At 41.8% G+C, this 24,409-nt stretch overlaps 1 protein-coding gene across 14 annotated transcripts in view; it reads right to left on the bottom strand.

Moving 5' to 3' along the window:
• Window positions 1-24,409, bottom strand: part of dop1a (DOP1 leucine zipper like protein A) — a 355,628-nt gene that overhangs the window by 56,515 nt on the left and 274,704 nt on the right. For all 14 annotated transcript variants that reach the window (XR_015758480.1, XM_087991490.1, XM_087991491.1 and 11 more), the window contains 4 exons: window positions 9,651-9,755; window positions 7,872-7,938; window positions 7,600-7,744; window positions 6,658-6,740 (listed from right to left, as the gene is read on the bottom strand). Coding sequence is in view for 13 of the 14 variants with exons in the window: in XM_087991490.1 (XP_087847616.1) it covers window positions 6,658-6,740; window positions 7,600-7,744; window positions 7,872-7,938; window positions 9,651-9,755 (400 nt within the window). In the remaining variant the exon portion in view is untranslated. The remainder of the gene's footprint in view (window positions 1-6,657; window positions 6,741-7,599; window positions 7,745-7,871; window positions 7,939-9,650; window positions 9,756-24,409) is intronic.

The raw sequence follows: 24,409 nt of genomic DNA on the forward strand, positions 1-24,409 counted from the left end.
CGGGAGCTGGCAGGTGGGACTAGATTGGGTTGGAATATCTGGTCGGCATGGACGGGTTGGACCGAAGTGTCTGTTTCCATGCAGTACATCTCTATGACTCTAAATATTTGGATGAGTACTTCAAATACTGTCACATTGATATGGGACAAATGCAGGAAATTGGGATTAGCCCACTTTTAATGGTAGTTATCTCAGTGCAGGCTTGATGGGCGGAAGAGCCTTTTCTGCACTGCATGAATCTATGGCTAATCTACATGTAATTCCCAAACTTTTTTTAAAATCACCGCCCCCCCCTCCCCCATTCTCCTCTAATGAGACCATCTGGCAAACCATCATCTCACCACACTTCAGTTAACACTGCATAGAGGAGACATGAGGGGGATATGGGGCAGTCTTAACATGGAAGTGAAGGCTACAGAGACTAATAACTATGAACTAGGAAACAGAGATCGGCTTCCTCATCTGCCAGGTTAACCACCTGTCTCCCACCATTACCACCTTGGGAAGTAGTAGCTACAATTCAACCTAGTAGCCAACTCCTACAGACCAGAGTGAATAGGTTAACTTTTATAATTGGTTAAACAGTCAAACAGAGTTAGAAGGCAATTTTCAAAATGCAGATTGGCAAAACTAGAGTCTGGTGAACATTAGCACATCACTGTCAGGTGCAATATGGCGAATTAACAAGAAATGTTTCTACTGAATCAATACTTTTGAAAATAAAAGGCTATTTTAACAGAGCAAGTCTAGCACCTGTTCATTGGTCATTTGGCTAGATGTCTGCACCTTAAGGCTGTTGCCTTTCTTATGTCCTGCCGCTTTTACCTCACAAGGCATGGTTATTATCTGCCTTTATGTTATATGCTGCAGTCAGTTCTGCTTCCAGGCAATGCTAAAGATTGTATTGTAGTAACATTACAGATGCAGTAAGAGGTCTGAACCCAGAAATGATAAATCACTGGATTTCCAAACTCAGATTTCAAACTGAAGCTACATGTGCAACTCTTGGAAACATTATAGCTATCACATGATATTTTTATAATGGCACAAAGCTTTTCGATTCATCAGCCAAGGTTGGCTCTCTGTAAATAAGCTGAATGCTCTCTAAAGTGTTTAGATTAACATTTGAAATGCCATGGCATTCAAAAATATGGGTCAAGTGCTGGAAAATGGAATTGGGATAGAATGATGTGCGATGACAGTATAGATATGATGGGCCGAAGAATGTTTTTGTGCTGTAAAAGCTTATGTAATGTTAGGCTTAAAAATGATATCCCCAAACCAGGATTAATCATTAAGAGTTACTGGACATGGTAATAAGCAATTGCAGGAAAATACATGAAGAACAGGCTTTGTTATGCTACACATCTAGAAATCATTGGTCAGATCACATTAGGAGCGTTATGTTCAGGTCTGGGCAACTTATTTGAGGAAGAATGTTAAAGCCCTGGGGACATTGCAAAGGAGATTTACTAGAAAGATACCAGGGATGAGAAATTTTAAATACAAGGAAAGATCAGAGAAATCTAGAGCTAGAGCTTATTCTCTTTGAAGCAGAGAAGATTAAGAGGTGATTTTATTGAGTTGTGCAAAATAATGAACTTGGACAGAGCAAAGAAGGATATGTCAGTAGCTAGGGGTCACAATTTCAAGATTGTCAGCAATTTAGCTGAGAGTGAGACGAGGAGGAACTTTACTTAGAGTTGTTAGGATTTGGAATGCGCTGCCAGGAGGTGGATCCCATAGGAGCTTTCAAAAGAAAGCTGGAGATAGATTTAAAAGAGATGAATTTAGAGGACTATGGATATATGGATGGAGAATGGGACCAGTTAGGTAGTTCTTCTGGGAGCCAGTACAGTTATAATGGCCTCATTCGGTTCTGTAAAATTCCAGGATACTAGTCCAAAAATAGCCTGTTTTGGCTGGAAGGTAACTTGCATAAGCTTGGGAACCAACTTATGCAAAGATACAGAGACATCTGGACCTGTTTTTAACTTAAATGAAGGCTTGGGAAAAGTACTCACAAGTTGGCACTTAATATCAGATTCAGAAAAGCATTAAGATTGGGGACTTTTTCCGGCTTGTGAGACTTTCATCTTCAGCTGGTGTTTGTAAGAATGAGCCCACAAACCTTCACCAGCAGATTGAGATTCATGAGACTCGTATCATAGAATCGAAGATAGTGCTCCAAGTGCCACTGTCGCCAAGCCGAAAGACAGTGAGACTCATTAGTTTGCATAAGCTAATAAATTTGCTATGTATTCAAGTGCAAATTCCCTTCTTCTATTCATTTTGTTCTGAACTTAAAAAAAACCTATTAGGTACTTTCAGCCTAACAGTACACTTGGTGCTGTGAGCAGGGTCTGAGCAAAATGTTGGTTGGAAAGCAGGATCCTGCTCCCACACTTTAATGAGACTGAAACATTCCATTCCAACAGCTGGTTTGTTCTCAGTATCAGTGAACCATTAGCAATTGTCATAGTTACATACTTGCTGTATCACAGTTGCAGTGACTGAATTGGCTTTATATTTGAAGCTGTGAGAAGCAGTAGTCTTTGAAGTTATCATGTGACTGGCATAATCAAAAATACGACAGGTAGATAGTTTAATAAAAAAGTTAGGATCGGGACAGCAAGAGGCGTACTGTATTTGTAGAAATATGTGATGGTATTTATGAGTGCATTCTTGATAGACTTTCAGAGGTTATGAAAAGAATAGCTGAGTTAGAAACTGTCCATAATAAGTTAGCAGATAAGGAAAATAGAAAGCTGCAGAATTGGTAAAAGAATGGAAGGCTAAAAATGACTACCAACAGGAAAGCACTGTACCCAATACTCGGAAAGACTGCAGGTGGTCCAAACTTTATGAATGGACAAACTGGATATTGATATTGAAACCAATGATAAAATGGACTTCTCTCTTGGTATAGCACAAATTAAAACATGCCAGACAGATATCTATGAACAGACAGCAGCTGGGACTTTATCTCGCAAGATGAGGTAGGTAACCTTGACAATGAAATCGATGATGTTTCTCCAACTGTTACATCGCTGTGTAATAAGAAAAAGCAGGTATGTAATGTCTCCCAGGAGTCAGAAGGGATGCACGAAGGAATAGAACCATTAGACCACATGTCTTTTTGCCCCAGTGAAGTTAAAAAAAGTCTGCTGTGAAAATTGGATTATATTCACAGAAAATTCTCATGACAGTTACAAGGATTGCAACCTTTCCATTGAACCAAGATCAGTACTAAAACAAGGACTAGTCTGAAAGCATCATAGGTTCAAGACTTTGCAGAGGGTGTAGAAGAGGATATCATGTTGCAGCTTCATAAGATTTTGATTCAGGCATACTTAACAGAATTCCAATCAATTCTGCTCTCCACATTACAGGAAGAATGTGAGGCTTTGCAGAGGGTGCAGAAGAGGTTTACTGGGATGCTGCCTAGATTAAAAGATAAGAGCTATAAGGAGAGGCTAGAAAAACTCAGGTTCTTTTCTCTCGAACGGTGGAAGTTGTGGGGAGACTGGATAGAAGTCTAAGAAAATCATGAGATTCATAGATAGGGTTGAATTTTTTTCTCCAGAGTTGAAATGTCTAAAACTAGGAGCATTTAAGGTTGTCGTCATTACAATCATTCCATTGCCAGTGTGATTTTGTTTCTAAAAGTGAACTGAATTGGATGATTTAGCCACCACCAGGAACAGTGGAACCAGGCAAACAGGATACATAGGAGAAAGTGAGGACTGCAGATGCTGGAGATCAGAGCTTAAAAATGTGTTGCTGGAAAAGCGCAGCAGGTCAGGCAGCATAAAAGGAGCAGGAGAATCGACGTTTTGGGCATAAGCCCTTCTTCAGGAATGAATTACAGAGGATACATAGACATCCTTCACCAACTTTTAATTTTTCATAAAATCAAGAATGCATAGCATAATCTTAGAATACCTATGTAAATATGCAGAAGTGGTTGTTACATCTGATGTAACTAAGGAGCAGGAATGCATGGCAAAAATGCACTGAAGAATGGATATACTTGACAAAATAGTTAGTGTGGGCTGGAAGAGCACAAAAACAGTTTAAATAATAAGGCACTGACACACAATCCATAGACAAACTGATTGTAAAACAATAACAGTAGTATTGATGAGGTGGAGGTAAAAATACAATTGGAGACAAAGAGGGGAAATATTGAAGAGCTGGAGAATCTAAATTCACGTATAAACCTGTTGCTTGTGAAGCATGAGTCAATCTTAAATTTTACGGTCTCGTAAAATCAGCAACAACATGTATGTGCTTATCATCTCAATCATCTGTTTTGAAGATATTATGAGTGAAATGCTGCGGTAGGCTTAAAAATATCTCCAACCCAAATTGTTAAGAGTTAATTGGACATGGCAATAAGCAATACAAGCAAAATAAGTGAAAATATGTATAAAAACAGCCTGCTTTGGCTAGAAGGTAACTGCAATGAACTTGGGTGAGCTTGGGGACAGACTGCTGTGCAGAGACACAGGTAAACCTGAACCAGTTTTTGCATGAAGGAATGTTTGGAAAAAATACTCAGAGATGGCAATTAGTATCACATTCCGAATAGTATTAATTTAGGGACTTTTCCCAGCTCATGGCACTTTCACCATCGGGCTGGTGTTTGCGAGAACAGAGCCGTGGACCTTCACCATCAGACTGGAGTTCATGAAACTAGTGCCATAGAATCTGAGATTACACTCCAAGTGCCATCATCGCCAGTCCCCCAACGAAACTCATTAGTTTGCATATGTATAGTTTAAGCTATTGATTTGCTCATTAGTTGCTTTATGAAGGAGATCAAGCTAATACTTTTGCTATGTATTGAAGCCCATGTGTCTTCTTGAATTTATTTTGATCAGACCTTAAAAATCCTGTTCGGTACTTTCAGCCTAACCATCAGTACCATGTACTGTTCTATTCCCTATTGCTGTACTATCCCACCTTGCTTTCTTCTGAAATCACAGTTCGTCTTTTTCATCAAGGTTGTTTGTAACAAGCTCCAGATCTCTTTCATCAGGCTTGTAGGTAACAAGTTCAAAGTCACTACCAATCAATCGTAACTTGAACCTGTATGTAGTCCTGCATTGTACGTTGCTTCCCTGATGTGAGAGTAAAGAGCAGCACAGAAAGCGTAGAATATTCTGCATACAGTAAATGAGTAAACTGCATGCTAGATTTGACCACACCCTGATTCAACTTGACTTCCTCCCCAACTTGAGTACCCCTTCCAGCCTGACTAAGTCTCAACTGACCTGACCCAATGCAATGAAATAGAGAGGGAAGATTTGAGGTCCTATTCAAGAATGAAGGAAATAGTTTTAAAAAAAAAATGAAGATAGTAATCTCTGGATTACTTCCTATGACACGTACTCCAAAGAATAGGGATAGGATGATGGGGACAATTAGTTTGTGATTTGATGTGTCATGCAGGAGGGAGGCTTGAGATCCTTGGGAAATTGAAACATGTTATAGGACAGAAGGCATCTATTCAAATTGGAATGGACATTTACAGAGATAAACAAAGAACTGCAGATGCTGAAGATCTGAACCAAAATCAGAAATTGCCAGAGAAACTCAGCAGGTCTGGCAGCATCTGTGGACAGAGAACAAAATTAATGTTTCAAGTTCAGTGACCCTTTTTCAGGACATACTTATAGAGATATAGGACCACATCTTCCTGTCAAAAATGATTTTGGGCACATTGCTGTTTCTCTTGAAGCTTTTTATACCCTGCTGCATTTTCAACTGGGACTTGCATCCCAGCAAAAGCAGAAGTCTGCCTCCCAACCTCTCCAGGACAGTTGAAGGAAGGAGACAACGCATACCCTTTTACAACTCTAGCTCACATTCAGATATTTTGATAGGCTGGTGTTAGGTGAGGGGGTGACTGCAGAGTTCTGTTGCCAGGAGTGGTGAGGACGGTGGGGGGATTGGGTTGGAGGGAAGGTTGCCAGGTTAGGGAGGCACATGGGTCAGGTCAATTGATGCTTAGTCAGGCTGGGAGGGGTATTCTAGTTGGGGAGGAAGTCAAGTTGGATCAGAGAGTGGTCGAATCTAGTATGTGGTTTGCACAGGCGTGGAGGCACTGTTGACCAGGTATTAACCAGCCTGACACTGCCACGCTAGGTGTGCAGGTAAGTTCATTGTAGCTAGTTCATAACTCTGACCTTGAGCTCAGTGTTGAAAATTTTGTGCAGGGTACGAGGCAGTGCAATCAGAGCATTAAAGTTTAGACTTCCCACACAATTTCAGAACATGTGTGCATGTAGGACTTCTACAGTGTCCAAACATGCAAACCAGACAGGAGCCTCCAAATTACACCAGGAGTAACCAAAGTGATCCAACTGATGATCAAGTCATGCTGATTCAGCCTAATACCTAGGAACAGCAGTGGGATATTTCAGTAAAGGAAATAGAAAACTTCTGTCTGCTACGCAGTGATTTTGTTGGAAAATGAGCTATAGCAGCATCAGGCTCAGATATGGAGTCCTAAATGATAACATGTCAATGCAAAAAATCTACCTTCACATGAGTTCTCCAATGGAAGTCAGTCCCTTTGTAGTGGAACATCTGGAGCGTAAAGGTGTCAAGAGAAAAAATATTTAAGCAAGATGTGTTAAGTTTCCATACCTCAGCCAGTAAGGTCAGTGCATGCACACTGTATACAGAAGGTGTGATACTGGACGTCTCCATCACCGGGGTCAACATAATATCTGGACAGGACAGAATATATAAGTCAAATAACAACATAACTAAAAATGGTTTTGAACTGAAAATGTCATGAAACCCAATTAAAACTAGTAAAATCAATACTATAGAAATCTCCCATTTATTAAAAAAGTTGCTTCCATTGATTTTTGAGTACCACAAACCACTGCCTAATCGAGTTACAAGGCTAGGTTTCAATGTCCTCAACCAAATAATCTATCTAGACACTGAAAAGTTACCTTTACAAGCCTGGAATTTTGTTCCTTCAGATTTTACTTTTTGTTGTTAATCTTAAAACAAGATATTTACCTTTTGGTTTCACCTCTCAATTCCATCTAATTTTTTCTATTTCTGAATACAATATTACATTGAACTAAACATTCTAATTTACTCTCTCTGCTTGACTCATTAAGAATTCTTCAATGGGGTCAGCCAAGTGGTACTGAATAGCTGGCACTGTATGTTCATTGTTGATTGTAAAATCTATTTCATTGCATCAAATCATTTCTTAAATTAAATTCAAAGAGCACTTAAAGTTGAAAACTATTGTCGATCCTAAAGTTAAATTAATTCCAAGTTGAGAATAAGCATTTTTCGCTTTGAGATATAAAGTATTTTTCATTAAGAACAAAAAAAATTATATGGTGATATTAGCAGACTGGCTCCTAAGTTGACACTGAAGATTACTGTTGATGTATTCAATTGGGAAAGCTGGTTAAGTTATTTTACCCATCACCTAATGCCTCCCCAGCTAACCATGACTAGCATTTTATCCAAAGAGTTTAATACTCTTTTAAAATGTCTATTTCATTAATGGTTTTGATAGGTGTGTTCACATAGTGTCAGAATTAGAATGTTTCACACCTTCAACATCTCTTTCCAAGTTGTTTCCTTCCAATAGGATTTGTGGAGAAGCTTTTACTTCGAGATTCCTCCTTAGCCAGGTGGTCTGCTCCAAAGAAGACCCTGCAATGTTTCCAATGGCCTCCACTATCTTATGGGTGATATCCTAGCACATCAAAGACATAAGCAGGCTTTAAATGTCACTTACTAATGTAATATTGATGCGACAAGATTGATTTATCATTAACTAATTGGGTTCTCAAAGTAGATTTATCAAATATAGCTAGCTTTACCTGTAGGTCTCTTTGGTCCTTTTTGTTTTCCAGATTGGGATTTTTCATGATAAATTCGTTAAGTACTCTGCAGACAAAAGTCAAGAACAAAATAATATTAAAAGCATTCCTAAATCCTCAGCCCATTCCAAAGCATTCAGCAATCAATAAACTATTTTTGCAATGCACTTGTTTTGTATGGAAACATGGACCAATGTCCAACAAATGTGGTGACTAACATTGGTCATGCTGATTAAGTGATTAATGTTTAGTAATATCAATGCACAATGCCTTTAATGCATCTCTACTGTATTTTTGGCATTATGAATACGAATAACCACTGCACATTTTCATTCCTACTGGCTACGTTACCTCTACGGAAATGAGTCGTTAATGGCTTCAGACACAGATCATTGAAAATATTATAAGTATATTACTGGAAATCTTCATTTACCATTACCCGTTTTTCTTTCACTTTTTTATTGGGCCCTGAAATCTAATTAATTTATTTCAATGCAGTTTACTATAGCATTGTGACCCAATTGGTGCCATTTTGGTGCGATTTCTGTCACATTTTGACTTGAGATTGTTCCCCCTACCCAGTCTTGCAACTTCCAGCCATATTATGTTGCTGAATGTCTGCACCAGGGAACCCCCACCAACAAGGTCCAGGTAGCCTGCTTGGGCCAGGCTGCAACTGCTATCCAATAGTATCCCAAAATGTTTAATTTTATATCGATACTTATTTAATTCACCATCATGACAATTTAGTGAGTTAAAGCACTATATTTCAACTTACACGGTACAGTAATAATGTTTTTTTTTTATTTTTTAAAGAAGGTCCTATGGACTTTAACTTTTAATAATGATTCCTATGGGAATCAATGTTTCACGTAATACCATTTCATTTAAAAGATGAGCATCATGATGGTTCAATGGTTAGCACTATTGCCTCACAGCACCAGATACCTGGGTTCAATTCCATCCTCGGGAGCTTGCACATTCTCCATGCCTGTGTGGGTTTCCTCCCACAGTCCAGAGATGTGCTGGTTAGGTGGACTGTCTGTGCTAAATTGCCCATAGTGCCCAGGGATGTGTAGGGTGGGTGGATTATCCATGGGAAGTGCAGGGTTACAGTAACAGGATAGGAAGGTGCATCTGGGTGACACGCTCTTCAGAGGACTGGTGTAGACTCAATGGGACAGTTGGTCTGCTTCCCATTGATTCTATGATTCTATGCTTTATTTAAAGTTGGGATTTTCTGGAACAACAACCAAAATTTAAATGAGGGTTTCTGAAGATTCTTCATTTACAGTAGAATCATTAAAGAATCAGAATAGATTTGTATGCAACTTTAAATTATACTGCATCTGAAGTCATTACGGCTTCCTGAAATTTTAGATAAGCTTTCAGAACAGGGTCAAACATCTTCTGTGTTATTCATCCCAGTGACTTGTTTATAATTCCTCAGTTCACTTCACAGTTGAACACTGGATGCATCTTAGATGGTTTGATTTCACTCTCCATCAATGCTATCTTCACCCAAAACTTTTGGGTAAATATGACAGTCTGCCTTGAACAGTTAAGTCTCGAAAGGAGTGAGAGTCTACCAGTTCCAGATCCATGCAGGCAACAATAATTCTAAATTAACTGCATGTCAAGAGCCTTTTCCCAAAGCACTTGATCAAATCCAATTCACATACAATACTTAAGTCCGCATTAGAATATTTTGACATTAAAAATGTAATCCTGCCTCTCTGCGCCTCCTACCTACCCTGAATAAATTCTAGTTCTTCTTACCCAAGGATAAGAAATTGCCCTGGTGGTGGTAGATAAAGTTGAACAGAATCTTTCAGCAATGTTAAAAGGGATGGCCAGCTGTCTACTAAATTCTGCACTGAAATCCTGTGAAGAGAATGTCATATCAAGTTAGGAAGCTTCAAAATCAGCGTAGATTGCAATCAAAATTTCATTGTTATTTATGTTAAACTTTACATGACATGACAGAATGCACACTTTTTTCAAAGTTACTTTCCCCTTTTCCACAATATGGTAAAGTTTCAAGTCATAAACAATCACAGAAATACTGAAGAAATCAACAGGTCTGGTGACATCTTTGGAAAGAGAATCAAACATAATTTTTTGAGTCAGATATGATCAGTGGTGGAAGAAATTAATGTCTAAAGTATCAGTTGGAGAGCTAAGCAAGCAGTTGAAACTTTATTGCTGGAACAGCACAGCAGGTCAGGCAGCATCCAGGGAACAGGAGATTCGACGTTTCGGGCACAGGCCCTTCTTCAGGAATGAGCAGAGAGTGTTCAGCAGGAGAAGATAAAAGGTAGGGAGGAGGGACTTGGAGGAGGGGCGTTGGAAATGTGATAGGTGGAAAGAGGTCAAGGTGAGGGTGATAGGTCGGAGTAGGATGGAGGCGGAGAGGTCAAGAAGAAGACTGCAGGTCAGGAAGGCGGTGCCGGGCTGGAGGGATCCGGCTGAGACAAGGTGGGGGGAGGGGGGATGAAGAAACTGGTGAAGTCCAAGTTCATCCCCTGCGGTTGGAGGGTTCCCAGTCGGAAGATAAGACGCTCCTCCTCCGACCGTCGGGTTGTTGTGGTTTGGCGGTGGATGAGTCCAATGACCTGCATATCCTCGGTGGAGTGGGAGGGGGAGTTGAAATGCTGTGCTACAGGTTGGTTGGGTTGGTTCGTCCGGGTGGCCCAGAGGTGCTCTCTGAATCGCTCCGCAAGTAGGCGGCCTGTCTCCCCAATATAGAGGAGGCCACACCGGCTGCAGCGGATGCAGTAGATGATGTGGGTGGAGGTGCAGGTGAATCTGTGGCGGATATGGAAGTTTCCTTTGGGGCCTTGGAGAGAAGTGAGGGGGGAGGTGTGGGCGCAAGTCTTGCACCTCCTGCGGTTGCAAGGGAAGGTGCCGGGAGTGGAGGTTGGGTCGGTGGGGGGTGTGGATCTGACAAGGGAGTCGCGGAGGGAGTGGTCTCTACGGAAAGCTGATAGGGGAGGGGAGGGAAATATATCCTTGGTGCTGGGGTCTGTTTGGAGGTGGCGGAAGTGACGGCAGATGATGCGCTGTACATGGAGATTGGTGGGGTGGTAGGTGAGGACCAGTGGGGTTCTGTCCTGGTGGCGGTTGGAGGGGCGGGGCTCAAGGGCGGAGGAGCGGGAAGTGGAGGAGATGCGGTGGAGGGCACCGTCGACCACGTCGGGGGGGAAATTGCGGTCCTTGAAGGAGGCCATCTGTGTTGTATGTATTTTGAACTGGTCCTCCTGGGAGCAGATGCGGCGGAGACGAAGGAATTGGGAGAATGGGATGGCGTTTTTACAGGGGGCAGGATGGGAGGAGGTGTAGTCCAGGTAGCTGTGGGAGTCGGTTGGTTTGTAGTAGATGTCCGTGTTGATTCGGTCGCCTGAGATAGAAACAGAAAGGTCTAGGAAGGGGAGGGAGGAGTCCGAGACTGTCCAGGTGAATTTGAGGTCGGGGTGGAAGGTGTTAGTGTAGTGGATGAACTGTTCAACCTCCTCGTGGGAGCACGAGGTAGCGCCGATACAGTCATCAATGTAGCGAAGGAAAAGATGGGGGTGGGGCCAGTGTAGTTGCGGAAGATGGATTGTTCCACATATCCTACGAAGAGGCAGGCATAGCTGGGGCCCATGCGGGTGCCCATGGCTACTCCTTTTGTTTGGAGAAAGTGGGAGGATTGGAAAGAAAAGGTGACCGAATCAACACGGACATCTACTACAAACCAACCGACTCCCACAGCTACCTGGACTACACCTCCTCCCATCCTGCCCCCTGTAAAAACGCCCCCTCCCACTCCACCGAGGATATGCAGGTCATTGGACTCATCCACCGCCAAACCACAACAACCCGACGGTCGGAGGAGGAGCGTCTTATCTTCCGACTGGGAACCCTCCAACCGCAGGGGATGAACTTGGACTTCACCAGTTTCTTCATCCCCCCCTCCCCCCACCTTGTCTCAGCCGGATCCCTCCAGCCCGGCACCGCCTTCCTGACCTGCAGTCGTCTTCTTGACCTCTCCGCCTCCATCCTACTCCGACCTATCACCCTCACCTTGACCTCTTTCCACCTATCACATTTCCAACGCCCCTCCTCCAAGTCCCTCCTCCCTACCTTTTATCTTCTCCTGCTGAACACTCTCTGCTCATTCCTGAAGAAGGGCCTGTGCCCGAAACGTCGAATCTCCTGTTCCCTGGATGCTGCCTGACCTGCTGTGCTGTTCCAGCAATAAAGTTTCAACTTTGATCTCCAGCATCTGCAGACCTCACTTTCTCCCCGAGCTAAGCAAGCAGGCTAGTTTGGTTTGGATGGTGTTAGGCTTTGCAGGTTTTATTTGCAATTGCAACAATCCAGGAAGGTTAGGAGTGTTTCATCAAAGCCCTGACTTGCGCCTTGTAGGTGGTGAGCAGGATTTGGCGTGTCAGAGATGAGTGGCCATCTCTGGACCCTTCTCTGGACTCAGGGAAGTGCCAGAAGACTGGAGAATTGCAAACAAAAGAATGATTGCGAGGATAATCCCAGCAATCAGAGACTAATTAGTTTACTTCAGTGGTGGGACAATGTCTAGAAACAAATATTTGGGATAGAATTAGTAACTACATGGGGAAAAAAGTAGATCAGTGAGGCAGTCAGCAGGACCTTTTTAAAAGGGGAACTCTAGTTTAACTTACTCGCAGGAATTTTTGAAGAGGTAACGGAAAGGGTCAATGAGGGTAACACAGTTGATGTGATATACATGGGTTTCCAGAAGGCTTTTGATACAGCACCACATGACAGAGTTATGAGGAAAACTATAGGTCATAGTATGAAAGGAACAGTAACAAAGTTGATACAAAGTGACTAAGTGATAGAAAATAGAGTAATGGTCAATGGATATTTTTCAGGTTAGTGAGAGGTTCTGTAGTGAAGTTCTGCAGGGATTGGCATTGGATCCTTGCTTTTCCTGATATATGTTAATGATTTAGATCTTGCTCTGCAGGGAACAATTTCCAAGTTTGTAGATGACACAATGTGGAACTCCAAAAGGACATCAGCAAGATGGTGGAGCGGGCAGTTGAGATTCAATGCAGAGAAGTGTGAGGCGATGCACTTTGGTTGGAAGAACATTGAAAGACAATATAAAATAGGGGCTACAATTCTAAAGGGGGTGCAGAGGCAGAGGAACACAGGTGTATATGTGTACAGATCATTAAAGCGTACAATGTTTAGATTAGATTAGATTAGATTAGATTAGATTAGATTAGATTACTTACAGTGTGGAAACAGGCCCTTCGGCCCAACAAGTCCACACCGGCCCGCCGAAGCGCAACCCACCCATACCCCTACATCTACCCCTTTAACCTAACACTACGGGCAATTTAGCATGGCCAATTCACCTGACCCGCACATCTTTGGACTGTGGGAGGAAACCGGAGCACCCGGAGGAAACCCACGCAGACACGGGGAGAATGTGCAAACTCCACACAGTCAGTCGCCTGAGTCGGGAATTGAACCCGGGTCTACAGGCGCTGTGAGGCAGCAGTGCTAACCACTGGGCCACCGTGCCGCCCAAAGATGTTCTCATCTTTACTAATAGAGGCATAGTGTACAAGAGCCAGGAGATATAGATCTTAGGGCTACAGGAACAGGATACTGAGTGAGATGATCAGCCATGAACATATCGATTGGTGGAGAAGGCTCAAAGGGCTGAATGGCCTATTCCTGATCCTATTTTCTGAATTTCTATGTACAGTTGTGGGTGCCGCACTATAGAAAAGATATGAATGCATTTGAAAGAATGCTGAAGCGGTTTAAAAGGAAGGGTTGTAAAATATTTACAATTATTGAAGACGTTGGGAATGTTCTCAGAGTCATAGAGATGTACAGTATGGAAACACACCCTTCAGTCCAACTAGTCAGTGTCGATCAGATATCCCATTTGCCAACACTTGGCCCATATCCCTCTAAATGCTTCCTATTCATATGCCCATCCTGATGTCTTTTAAATGTTGTAATTCTACCAGCCTCCATCACTTTCTCTGGTAGCTTATTCCATACACACACCGCTCTGTGTGAAAAAGTTGCCCCTTAGGTCCATTTTAAATATTTCCTCTCTCACCCCAAGCCGATGCCCTCTACTTCTGGACTCCCCACCCCAGGGAAAATACTTTGTCTATTTACCTTATTCATGCCCCTCAGGATTTTATACAGCTCTATAGGGTTACTCCTCAGCCTCCAACACTCTAGGGAAAACAGCCCCAGCTTATTCAGCCTCTCCTTTTGGGTCAAACCTTCCAACCCTGGCAACATCCTTGTAAATCTTTTTCGGAACCCTTTCAAATTTCACAACATCCTTTTGATCTCCTTGGAGAGAAGGGTGAGTGAAGATTTGATAGCGATTTTTAAAATCATGTCTAGGTTGGACAGAGCAGATAGAAAGAAGCTGTTCCTGCTGGTTAAAAAAAAAATTAGGGGGCATAGATTTAAAGCGACATGGAAATTAAGCGATGAGAGAGAAAATGCTCCCACACAGCAAGTAGTTACAGTATGGGGGATGCACTGCCTGGAAATGTGGGGCAAGCAGATGAACTGAGGCATTCAGGATGGCACTAGATGATTATTTGGCTAGAAATGTGTGCAGGGATATACAGGAAGAGGAAAGAAATTGGCTCCAAGTATTATAATCGGTGCAGGCATGAAGGGTTAGATAGCCTCCTTCTGTGCCTTCCAATTCTGTGATTCTGAGTGTTATTTGCAGGAGATCCCAGTCTTGTGCATTCACAGTATTGAAATGACAGGTCCAGTTCAGCTTTTGATCAATGGTAATCTCTAGGATGTTGATAATGTGGGGTTCACAATAACAATATAATTGAATGTAAACATTTTCTAGTCAGAGTTATATAGCATAGCAACCTTTTAGATTAGATTAGATTAGATTACATTACAGTGTGGAAACAGGCCCTTCGGCCCAACAAGTCCACACCGCCCCGCCGAAGCACAACTCACCCATACCCAGACATTTACCCCTTACCTAACACTACGGGCAATTTAGCATGGCCAATTCACCTGACCTGCACATCTTTGGACTGTGGGAGGAAACCGGAGCACCCGGAGGAAACCCACGCTGACACAGGGAGAACGTGCTAGCTCTACACAGTCAGTCGCCTGAGGCGGGAATTGAACCCGGGTCTCAGGCGCTGTGAGGCAGCAGTGCTAACCACTGTGCCACCTTGCCGCCCAACTAGTCCACGCTGATCATGTTCTCAAACCAAGCTAGTCCCACCTGCCTGCCCATTTCCCTCCAAATCTTTCCTATTCATGTACTTATACAACATTTAAAGAAATTTGGAACTGTAGCTGCATCCACCACTTCCTCTGGCAGTTCATTTTACAACTAACTACTCTCCATGTAAGAAAGGTGCGCCTCATGTCCTTTCTAAATCTTTCTCCTCTCACCTTAAAAATATGTCCCCTAGTTGTGAACTCTCCCACCTTAGACAAAAGACCTTTGGTTTTCATCTCACCCATGCCCCTCATGATTTTATAAGTCTCTATAAAGTTACCCCCTAAACTCCTACACTCCACTGAAAAAAGTCCCAGCCTATCTCAGGTTTGATTCCAGCCTTGGGCGACTGACTGTGTGGAGTTTGCACATTCTCCCCATATCTGCGTGGCTTTTCTCCAGGTGCCGCAGTTTCCTCCCACAATCCAAAGATTTGCAGATTGGGTGAATTAGCCATGCTAAATTGCCCATGGTGTTTACAGATGTGTAGGTTAGGTGCATTATTCAGGGGCAAATGTAGAAAGGTAGCAGAATGGGGTTGGGTGGGTTACTCTTCGAAGAGTCAGTGTGGACTTGTTGGGACAAATGGCCTGTTTCCACACTGTAGAGATTCTACTCTATGATAAAGTATTCAGCCTACTTTTGTAACTCAAATCCTCCATTCCCGGCAAAATCTGGGTAAATCTCCTTTGAACCCTCTCCAGTTTAATAATATCCTTCCTATAACAGGGCAACCAAAATAGCATACAGTACCAGAATAGCATACAGAAGAGGCCTCACCAATGTCCTGCACAACTTTAACATGATGTCCCAACCTATACTTAAAGGTCTGAGCAACGAAAGCAAGCAAGCATGCTGAACATCTTAACCACCCTGTCTATCTGGGATGTAAATTTCAAAGACTTATATACCTGAATCCCTCGGTCTCTTTGTTCTACAACACTACCCACGGCTGTACCATTAACTGTATAAATCCTGCTGATGTTTGTTTTACCTTCATATTTATCCAAATTAAAGATGGCACGGTGGCTTTGTGGTTAGCAATGCAGTCGCACAGCGCCAGGGACCCAGGTTCGATTCCAGCCTCGGTGGGGAGTTTGCACATTCACCCAGTTTCTGCGTGGGTTTCCTCCCACAATCCAAACATGTGCAGGGTAGGTGGATTGGTCAGGCTAAATTGCCCATAGTGTTCAGGGACATGTAGGTTAGGTGTATTAGTCAGGGTTAAATATAAAGTAATGGGTTCGGGTGGGAGAGTCTTTGGAGGGTTGGTGTGTATTTGTTGGGCCGAAGGGTTTGTTTCCACACTGTAGGAATTCTATGGATTCTACTTATTATCTCATTAAGTAAAATTATGATCAATCATCATTCATTCAGACAGCGGGATACATTCAGTAAACTCAAAGAAAAATGAATCATTTATTAAGGTAGCAAACAGCTGGATTCATTCAGTGTAGTCACAGAAAAATCAGGAATCACCCATTTTGGCCACTAAAGAATTAACCATTTAAGCTGGGAAGACAGTCTCCACTTCAGTTATGAGAAGGCAGAAAACCTCCATTTTGGCCTGAGACAAGGGAGACCACTTCAGAACATCAGCATAGAACAGTTACTACTTTATCACAAAGTAAAAGCATTTTAAACAAGAAAAATAAATAATCACATTGGGAAGACATGGCATGAAATATAATATTTACCACGAAGCGTTAACTTCAGAGATGGGACAAATAGAGTCCTAGAGATGTACAGCATGGAACCAGACCCTTCGGTCCAACCCGTCCATGCCGACCAGATATCCCAACCCAACCTAGTCCCATCTGCCAGCACCCGACCCATATCCCTCCAAACCCTTCCTATTCTAGAACAAAGAATTGTACATCTGGGAAAAACCAATTCTTAAAATACAGAACAGCTTCCAAATCAGATACTAAATCATAAGTTGATACACATTTATCTACAATTGGGACATAGCTAATAACATTATAGCTGTCAAAGGGTAAGAGAAGCAACAAATACTTCTAATGCAGTACTGAAAACCTCTTAAACTTACTTTAATCTCAGAACAAATAAAATTATTGAAAGGACAACATTTAATAGAAGAGTTCAGCATCTGGAAATTCCATAGATGATTTCATTAACAAACTCTACAGATTGAATCAACAAGGTCATTTATGTGCAGAGTCACAAGAGATGGGTGAGATCCTAAATTAGTATTTCTCTTCAGTATTTAAAGCTATGGATGTGAGAAAACCTGGGGAAATAAACAATGATGTATTGAAGATTGCCCACATACAGTAGTAGTAGTGCTGGAAATCTTAAAATGCATTAAGGTAGATAAATTCTCAGGACATGATAACGTGTATCCTAGGATGCTGTGGGAGGCTAGGGAGGAAATTGTGCGGCCCCAGTGGAGATATTTGTATTATTGACAGTCATTGGTGAAATGCCCAAAGTTTATAGGATGGCTAATCTTGTCCCTTTATTTAAGAAAGGCTGCAGGGAAATGCCTGGGAACTACAGACTAGTGAGCCTAACATCCATGGTGGGCAAGTTGTTTTAGAGGGAGTTCTGAGGTATAGGATCTATAGGCATTTGGAGAGGCACAAACTCATTTGGGATAGCCAGCATGGTTTTGTAAGTGAGAAATAGTGTGCACGAATTTGATTGGGTTTTTTGAAGGGGTGACCAAGAAAATAGATGTGAGCAGTGCAGTAGACATTGTCAACATTCTTCAGCAAGGCCTTTGACAAGGTACCATGTGATAGGTTGTTGAGTATGGTTAAATTCCACGGGATCTAGTGAGAGCTAGCCAATTGGATACAAGGTTGGCTTGACGGCAGAAGATAGAAGGTTGTGGTAGGGGCTTGTTTTTCAGACTGGACACCTGTGACTAGTAATATGCCACAGGGATAGGTGCTGGGTCCACTGCGATTTATCATTTATATAAATGATTTGGATGAGAATTTAGGAGGTATTGTTAGTAGGTTTGCGGACGACACCAAGATAGGTGGTATAGTGGAGAAGGTTATCTGGGAATGCAACGAGATCTTGACCAACTGGGCCACTGGGCTAATGAATGACAGATGGATTTTAATTTAGATAAATGTAAGGTGCAATATTTTGGGAAAGCAAACCAGGACAGGACTTACACAGTCAATGGTAGGGCACTGGGGAGTGTTATAAAACAAAGAGATCGAGGGATGCAGGTTCATAGCTCCTTGAAAATGGAGTCACAGTTAGACAGGCCAATGAAGGCAGCTTCTGGCATGCTTGCTTTCATTGGTCAGAGCTTTGAATATAGGAGATGGGACGTCTTGTTGCAGCTGGACCAAGCATTGGTGAGGCCATATTTGGAGTACTGCATGCAGTTCTGGTTACCCTGCTATAGAAATTTTATTATTAAACTAGAAAGTTTGCAGAAAAGATTTACTAGGATGCTACCTACACTGGAATTTTTGGCTTATAAGGAGACGTTGGATAGGCTGGGTTGTTTTTCCTGGAGTGTATAAGACTTTGTATATAAAGTCATGAAAAGCATAGATACGGCAGATAGTGGACAGCTTCTCCCTGTGGTAGGGAAGCCTAAAACTAGGCGGCATAGGTTTAAGGTGAGAGGGGAGAAATGCAAAAGGGTCCAGAAGAGCAATTTTTCATACACAGAGGGTGGCGAGTGTCTGGAATGGAATGCCAAAGGTAGTGGTGGGAGTGAATACAAATCTGTCATTTAAGCAACATATAGACAGATACATGGGTGTGTTGCAAAGTTGGGTGAGTAATTGTAGATTGGGAGACAGAAATTAGAATTTGGTGTTTGTAAAACTTTAAAATACTACAGCGTTGCATGGTCCCTTTAAAAGATGGTGCTTTTTCTGTGCATAGGAATTAAAATGGATATCTGTGAGCAGCAGCTTAAGTTTGCAAAGACCAAGAGCCTGAATTGAAGCATTTGTATCAAAAGGCCATATTGATAAGACCAAGCAGCAGTTTTTAGTCAATCAATTTGAACAATGCACTTAGATACCGAAAACCCATTAAATTGAAATCTTAGACAACATAGAACCAATCTTATTGTAAGAAATATTGATACATCATCATGGGTACAAAAGAAGGGGGCAGTTGGATAAAGACCCCAGAGTTAACTGCCATCTGCCAGAGATGACAGCCATTAGCTTGAGAGAGAAATTGGCCCTCTCCGTCATCTATGTATTAAAGAAAGCATCATCTAATAACAATGGCATTCCTGGCAGAAAAACGCCAAAGAAGAAATTCCTAACAGAAGAATCAGAGGAAAAGGCATTCCTGACAGAAGAACTATGGGGAAGGCACAGAACATTCTAGAAGACATGTAACCTGGTTGTAATTTTGAGGGACTAAATTCTATTTTTGTTATAAATAGAATTAGGACTTGTATTTATTGGAACAGCATACCATTGGAATCGTGTTTTATTTGGGAATAGTTAGCAGTTAGAAACGATTTATTCAGTTTGTTAATAGTTTAGTTAAGTTGCTCAGTGTTAGAGTCAGATAAAATAAGTAGTTACTTGCAGATTTTAAAATGAGTGTTTGCGATTTATTTTATTTAACCACTAGAAGTTGCTAAGAAGTAAGTTACACTACTTTTCACACACTTTTTTTAGATTGTAGGGTGAGGTGTTCCTCTTTGGGTGTTTGGGTTTTAGTACTTAGAGGGGGTCAATCTCTGCTTTATAACAGATGGGATAGGTTGGAAGGGTATGAATCAAAAGCAATTCAATAGAACGAGGTTAAATTGTGAAAACTGGGCAGCATAGGCAAGTTGGGCTGAAGGGCCTATTTTCATGCTGTAGACCTCTGAGACATGAGTGGTAAATCTTTTACATGGAGGGTGATTCACATGTGGAATGATCTTCCTGTGGAAGTGGTGGATACAATTACAACGTTTAAAAGACTTTTGGGTAAGTACATGAATAGAAAAGGTTTGGAGGGATATGGCCCAACAGCAGCCAGGTGGGACTAGTTTAGTTTGAGAATTTGTTTGGAATGGACTGGTTGGACTGAAGGGTCCGTTTCCGAGTTATATGACTCTACGATTCTATGAATGTATGAATTAGGAGTAGGCCACTCAGTCCCGAGCTAACTCTGCCTCAATTCTTGGCTGATCTGATAACTTTACATTCCCGCTTATTCCTGATAAGCAAGGAGGTGAAAGCTTATCAAGAATCAATCAATTAATCAATCTACCTCTACCTTAAAAATATTCCAATTCCAGTTCCACCAATTTTTGAGGAAGAGAATTCCAAGGACTATATTTAAAAATTTGCTTAGTTATTTTAGATTTCTTGCTTTGTACAGACTCTTCAGTCAGAGACAGAGAAATATTGCTGATTGAAGATGCAGGGAAGCTGTGTTGTAAGAATAGGATGTTGGTGAGAAAGGTTTGAAGTAATGGAAATTGTGGCGACTTAAGCATGTGTCAGATGGTACTTGCTATTGGAATTCCGTTCGAGAATGCACTGGAGGATTAAGTGAAAGAACTTCTCAAAGGAATCTGGGAGAGCTGCCTCAGTACAGCAGGAGGAAAGAAAAGTTAAATAAAATAAATAAGAAGGGATTAGGGACTTTACAGCAAGACAAGACGCTGAAAGCGTGGCACAATGCAGTGTGGAGTTATCAGGCATGTCAAGAAACTAACAAGGTATAACTTTTCCATATTTTACAGTATTAGTTGCCCATTAAGTAATGTTTGGTTAAAGGCAATTTTAGTTATCTCTTAAAACTTAATGGATTGTTGTGGAATCCCCTGAAGTTGATCACTGGGAGAGTGAACTTACTTAAAACTTGTTGGTCTCTATAGGGTTTGTAAACACCATGAAAATGTTGTATATTCTCAAGTTCTGAAACAGCTGGAAAATGATGGTCAAGGCTTATGTTAATTCTCCTATTGCAACTCTTAACAGTCTAAGTACATATTAACTAGCCCTGAAATTTAAATATTTTTCTAACTGTTACAACGCCTGTTTCATCAGTCTATGTGAAAATAGATGTAAAACATTCAATGAGAGCTGGAAATATGTCCTTTGCTGCCGTACACACAGGTTAAACTTATGGTTGGCTCTTGATTCCATTATTTCTGGAGTTATTTGTTTGCTCTTTATATATTCATTTAAAAAAAAGGCTTCTTCTTTACATTCATTATTACAGCACAGAAGAGTTTATTTAGTTGACTGTTCTACACAGATCCAGAATGGACTCAATCTAAACTGTCCCATTCCCATGCGCAAACCTAGTAGCCCTGAAAGTTTATTTCCCTCAAGTGCCCACTTAATTTCCTTTCCAAATCATACATCATCTTTCACCATGTTGATAGTTCCAGGTCATACTAATTCATTCTTAAAAAAAGTTATTCTTTTATCCTTCTAACACCTTTTGCCTAAAACCTCAAATTTGTGCCCTCGTACAATCAATGGAACAGGTTTTCTTCATCCACACCACCTAATCTGCATATCCCTCTCAAATCTCCCCTCAATCAACTTTATTCCAAGGAAAGCAACCCCAACTTCATGAACCTAATCCAATAGCTAAAATGCCTTCATTATGCAGGAACCATTCTGATTAATCTCTTCTGAGTGTGAGATGACCAGATGTGTAGGCAATACTCCAGTTGTGGGCTGATCAGAGCTTCATAAAGATTCATAATGATTTTCTTGCTTCTGTACTCAACGTTCTATTTTCCAAAGCCCAAGATCTCATATAGCCTGCAAAGTATTTGCTTCAATATGTTTCAACTTTCTGTCTCTGAACCATGTCTCTTAGTTCATATTATCTCTTCCTGTCCATTTTGCACACAGCATTTTCACACATTGAACTCAACACAGAGCAATCTGCTGGTTGTCTGCCATTCTGTTATTGTATCTACGTCTTACCGAGGAGCCGGGCAGTGTCACAATCTGTGGGGGAAGTGCACGGAATGGTGAGCATAAGATTTGGACCCACTTACCAAGGAACCAGGATAAGCACTGATGTGGTGAGTACAGCAGAGCATAAATTCATACAATCTGAACTAATAGGGATAAATGGAATGATATCACAGGAAAGCGAGCTGATTGACTGTGTAAGAGAAAAACATTTAGGAACACAGATTTAAATTGCAGTTATTTTAAAAACTGTAAAATTATTTAGGGATAAAGCTCGCTAGTAAGCCAAAGGAAATTTAAATCATGGCAGGCTAGGGCAGCCAAGTAGAATATTTGTCCTGTCACATGTGGAGAGTCACAAACCCTGCTATTTTCCAAGATGACCACGAGTGCAAATGTTCCAAAAGCCCAAACTTGAGCTCTGGATTTCAGAAATTGAGCTGTAGCTGGAGACACTATAGCACATCTGCGAGGCTGAGAGGTACATACATAGTGTGTTTAGAGAGGTGGTCACTTCTTTCCTCCAGTCCCTGCAGCTGTGAAGAGAAAGGCTGACCACTAGGCAGTCAAAGAGAAACAGACAGGTAATGGAGGAGTGCCCTGCGGTCCTGCTTACAAATTGATTTTCCACTCTGGAAGTGGAGGAGGATGCTTGTATGTCAAAGGAGGCAGACCTCTGCCACCATAAGCTGCCTAACTATACAAGGAAGAAAGAAGAAAGCAGGAATGACAGTGGTCGGAAATTCATTAGTTAGGAGAACAGCCAGACATTTCTGTGGCTGCAGATGTGGCTCCAGCGTGACATGTTGCTGCCCTGGGCATTCTGACGGGTTATAAAACATACATTGTGGTACACATTGATACCAATGATATATAGGCAGAAAGAGGAATGAGATCTTGCAACAAGAGTTCAGAGCACTAGGCGGTTATCTCAAAATTGCTCCCAGTACCATGTGCTAGGAAGCACAAATAGGAGAATGGAGCAGCTGAATGCATAGCTCAAGAGTTAGTGCAGGATGGAGGGTTTTAGATTCCTGGATCACTGGGACCCTTTCTGGGGAAGGTGGGACCTTAATAAGTAGGACAGCCTGCACCTGAACCAGAGTGGGACAGCATCCTTGCTAGCACTGTTGGGAAGAATTTAAATAGTTTAGCAGGGCCAGGCACCACAGTATGTTAGTTCAATAGTGACCCAGCATGATTTTGAAAGGAATCAAGGCACAGCAAGTTCAGCCTTGTAAGTGTCTCAAGAGAGTAAGGTGAAATTGAATGGCTTATACTTTAATACCAAGAGTATAAGAGGTAAACTTCAACACAGTGAATTGTGATATTGTTCCCATCATAGAGATGTTGTGAGGTACAGACAAGACTGTCAATTTAACATTCTGGGATATAGGTTCTTCAGGCAGGACAGGGTGCAAAAGTGAGGTGGTTTCACATTATTAGTTAAGCAGTCAGTTATTGCACTTCAGGCCCAACATATTTCCTTTAGGATGAAATGTAGGAGAAAAAAGCCATGAAAAATCTAAATGTGTAGGAATGTTCAAGACTGGATAAAAAGGAAAAGAGAGAGATATATAGCAGGTACAAAAGGAGCAAAACAATAGAGGCCCCAGAGCAGTAAAGCAAGTGCGGGGGGGGGATCGCTGAAGTAATTAGGAGGGCAAAGTGTGGGTGTGACCCCAAGCGGTGCAGAGTTTGCCCCTGATACCCACTAATTCTACCCAGGACTCCTTGATGTTACACTCAATTGAATATGGTGTCGATATCAAGAGCTATCACTCTCATCTCACTCCTGGAATTCAGCTTTTTTTTGTCAGGTTTGAACCAGGCTGTAATGAGGTCAGAAGCTGAGTACTCTGGCAGAAGCCAAACTGTGCTTCACTGAACAGATTATTACTGTACAGATGTTGCTTGAAAACACTGCTAATTACATCTCCCCATCACTTTACTGATGATCCAGAGTAGACTGATGGGGTGATAATTGGCCTGGTTTGTCTGTCCTGCTTTTTTGCACAGGACATACTTGGGTAATTTTCCACATTGTCGGGTAGATGCCAGTGTTGTAACTGTACTGAAAGAGCTTGGCTAGAGGAGCAACAAGGTCTGCAACACAAGTCTTCAGTATTATTGCTGGAATGTTGTCAGGGTCCATAGTTTTTGCAATATCCAGTGCCTCCAACCATTTCTTGATATCACGTGGAGTGAATTAAATTGGCTGAAGACTGGTATCTGTGATGCTGGGGACCACTAGAAGACGCCAAGATGGATAATTCGCTTGGCACTTCTGGCTGAAGATTGTTCTGAATGCTTCAGCTTTATCTTATATGCGGATATGGCAGGCTCCTCTGTCACTGAAGATGGAGCTATTT

The sequence above is a fragment of the Chiloscyllium plagiosum genome, unplaced genomic scaffold, assembly GCF_037043375.1.
Source record: "Chiloscyllium plagiosum isolate Xiang-an unplaced genomic scaffold, Cpla_swu_hap1 HiC_scaffold_10, whole genome shotgun sequence".
Taxonomy (NCBI): Eukaryota; Metazoa; Chordata; class Chondrichthyes; order Orectolobiformes; family Hemiscylliidae; genus Chiloscyllium; species Chiloscyllium plagiosum.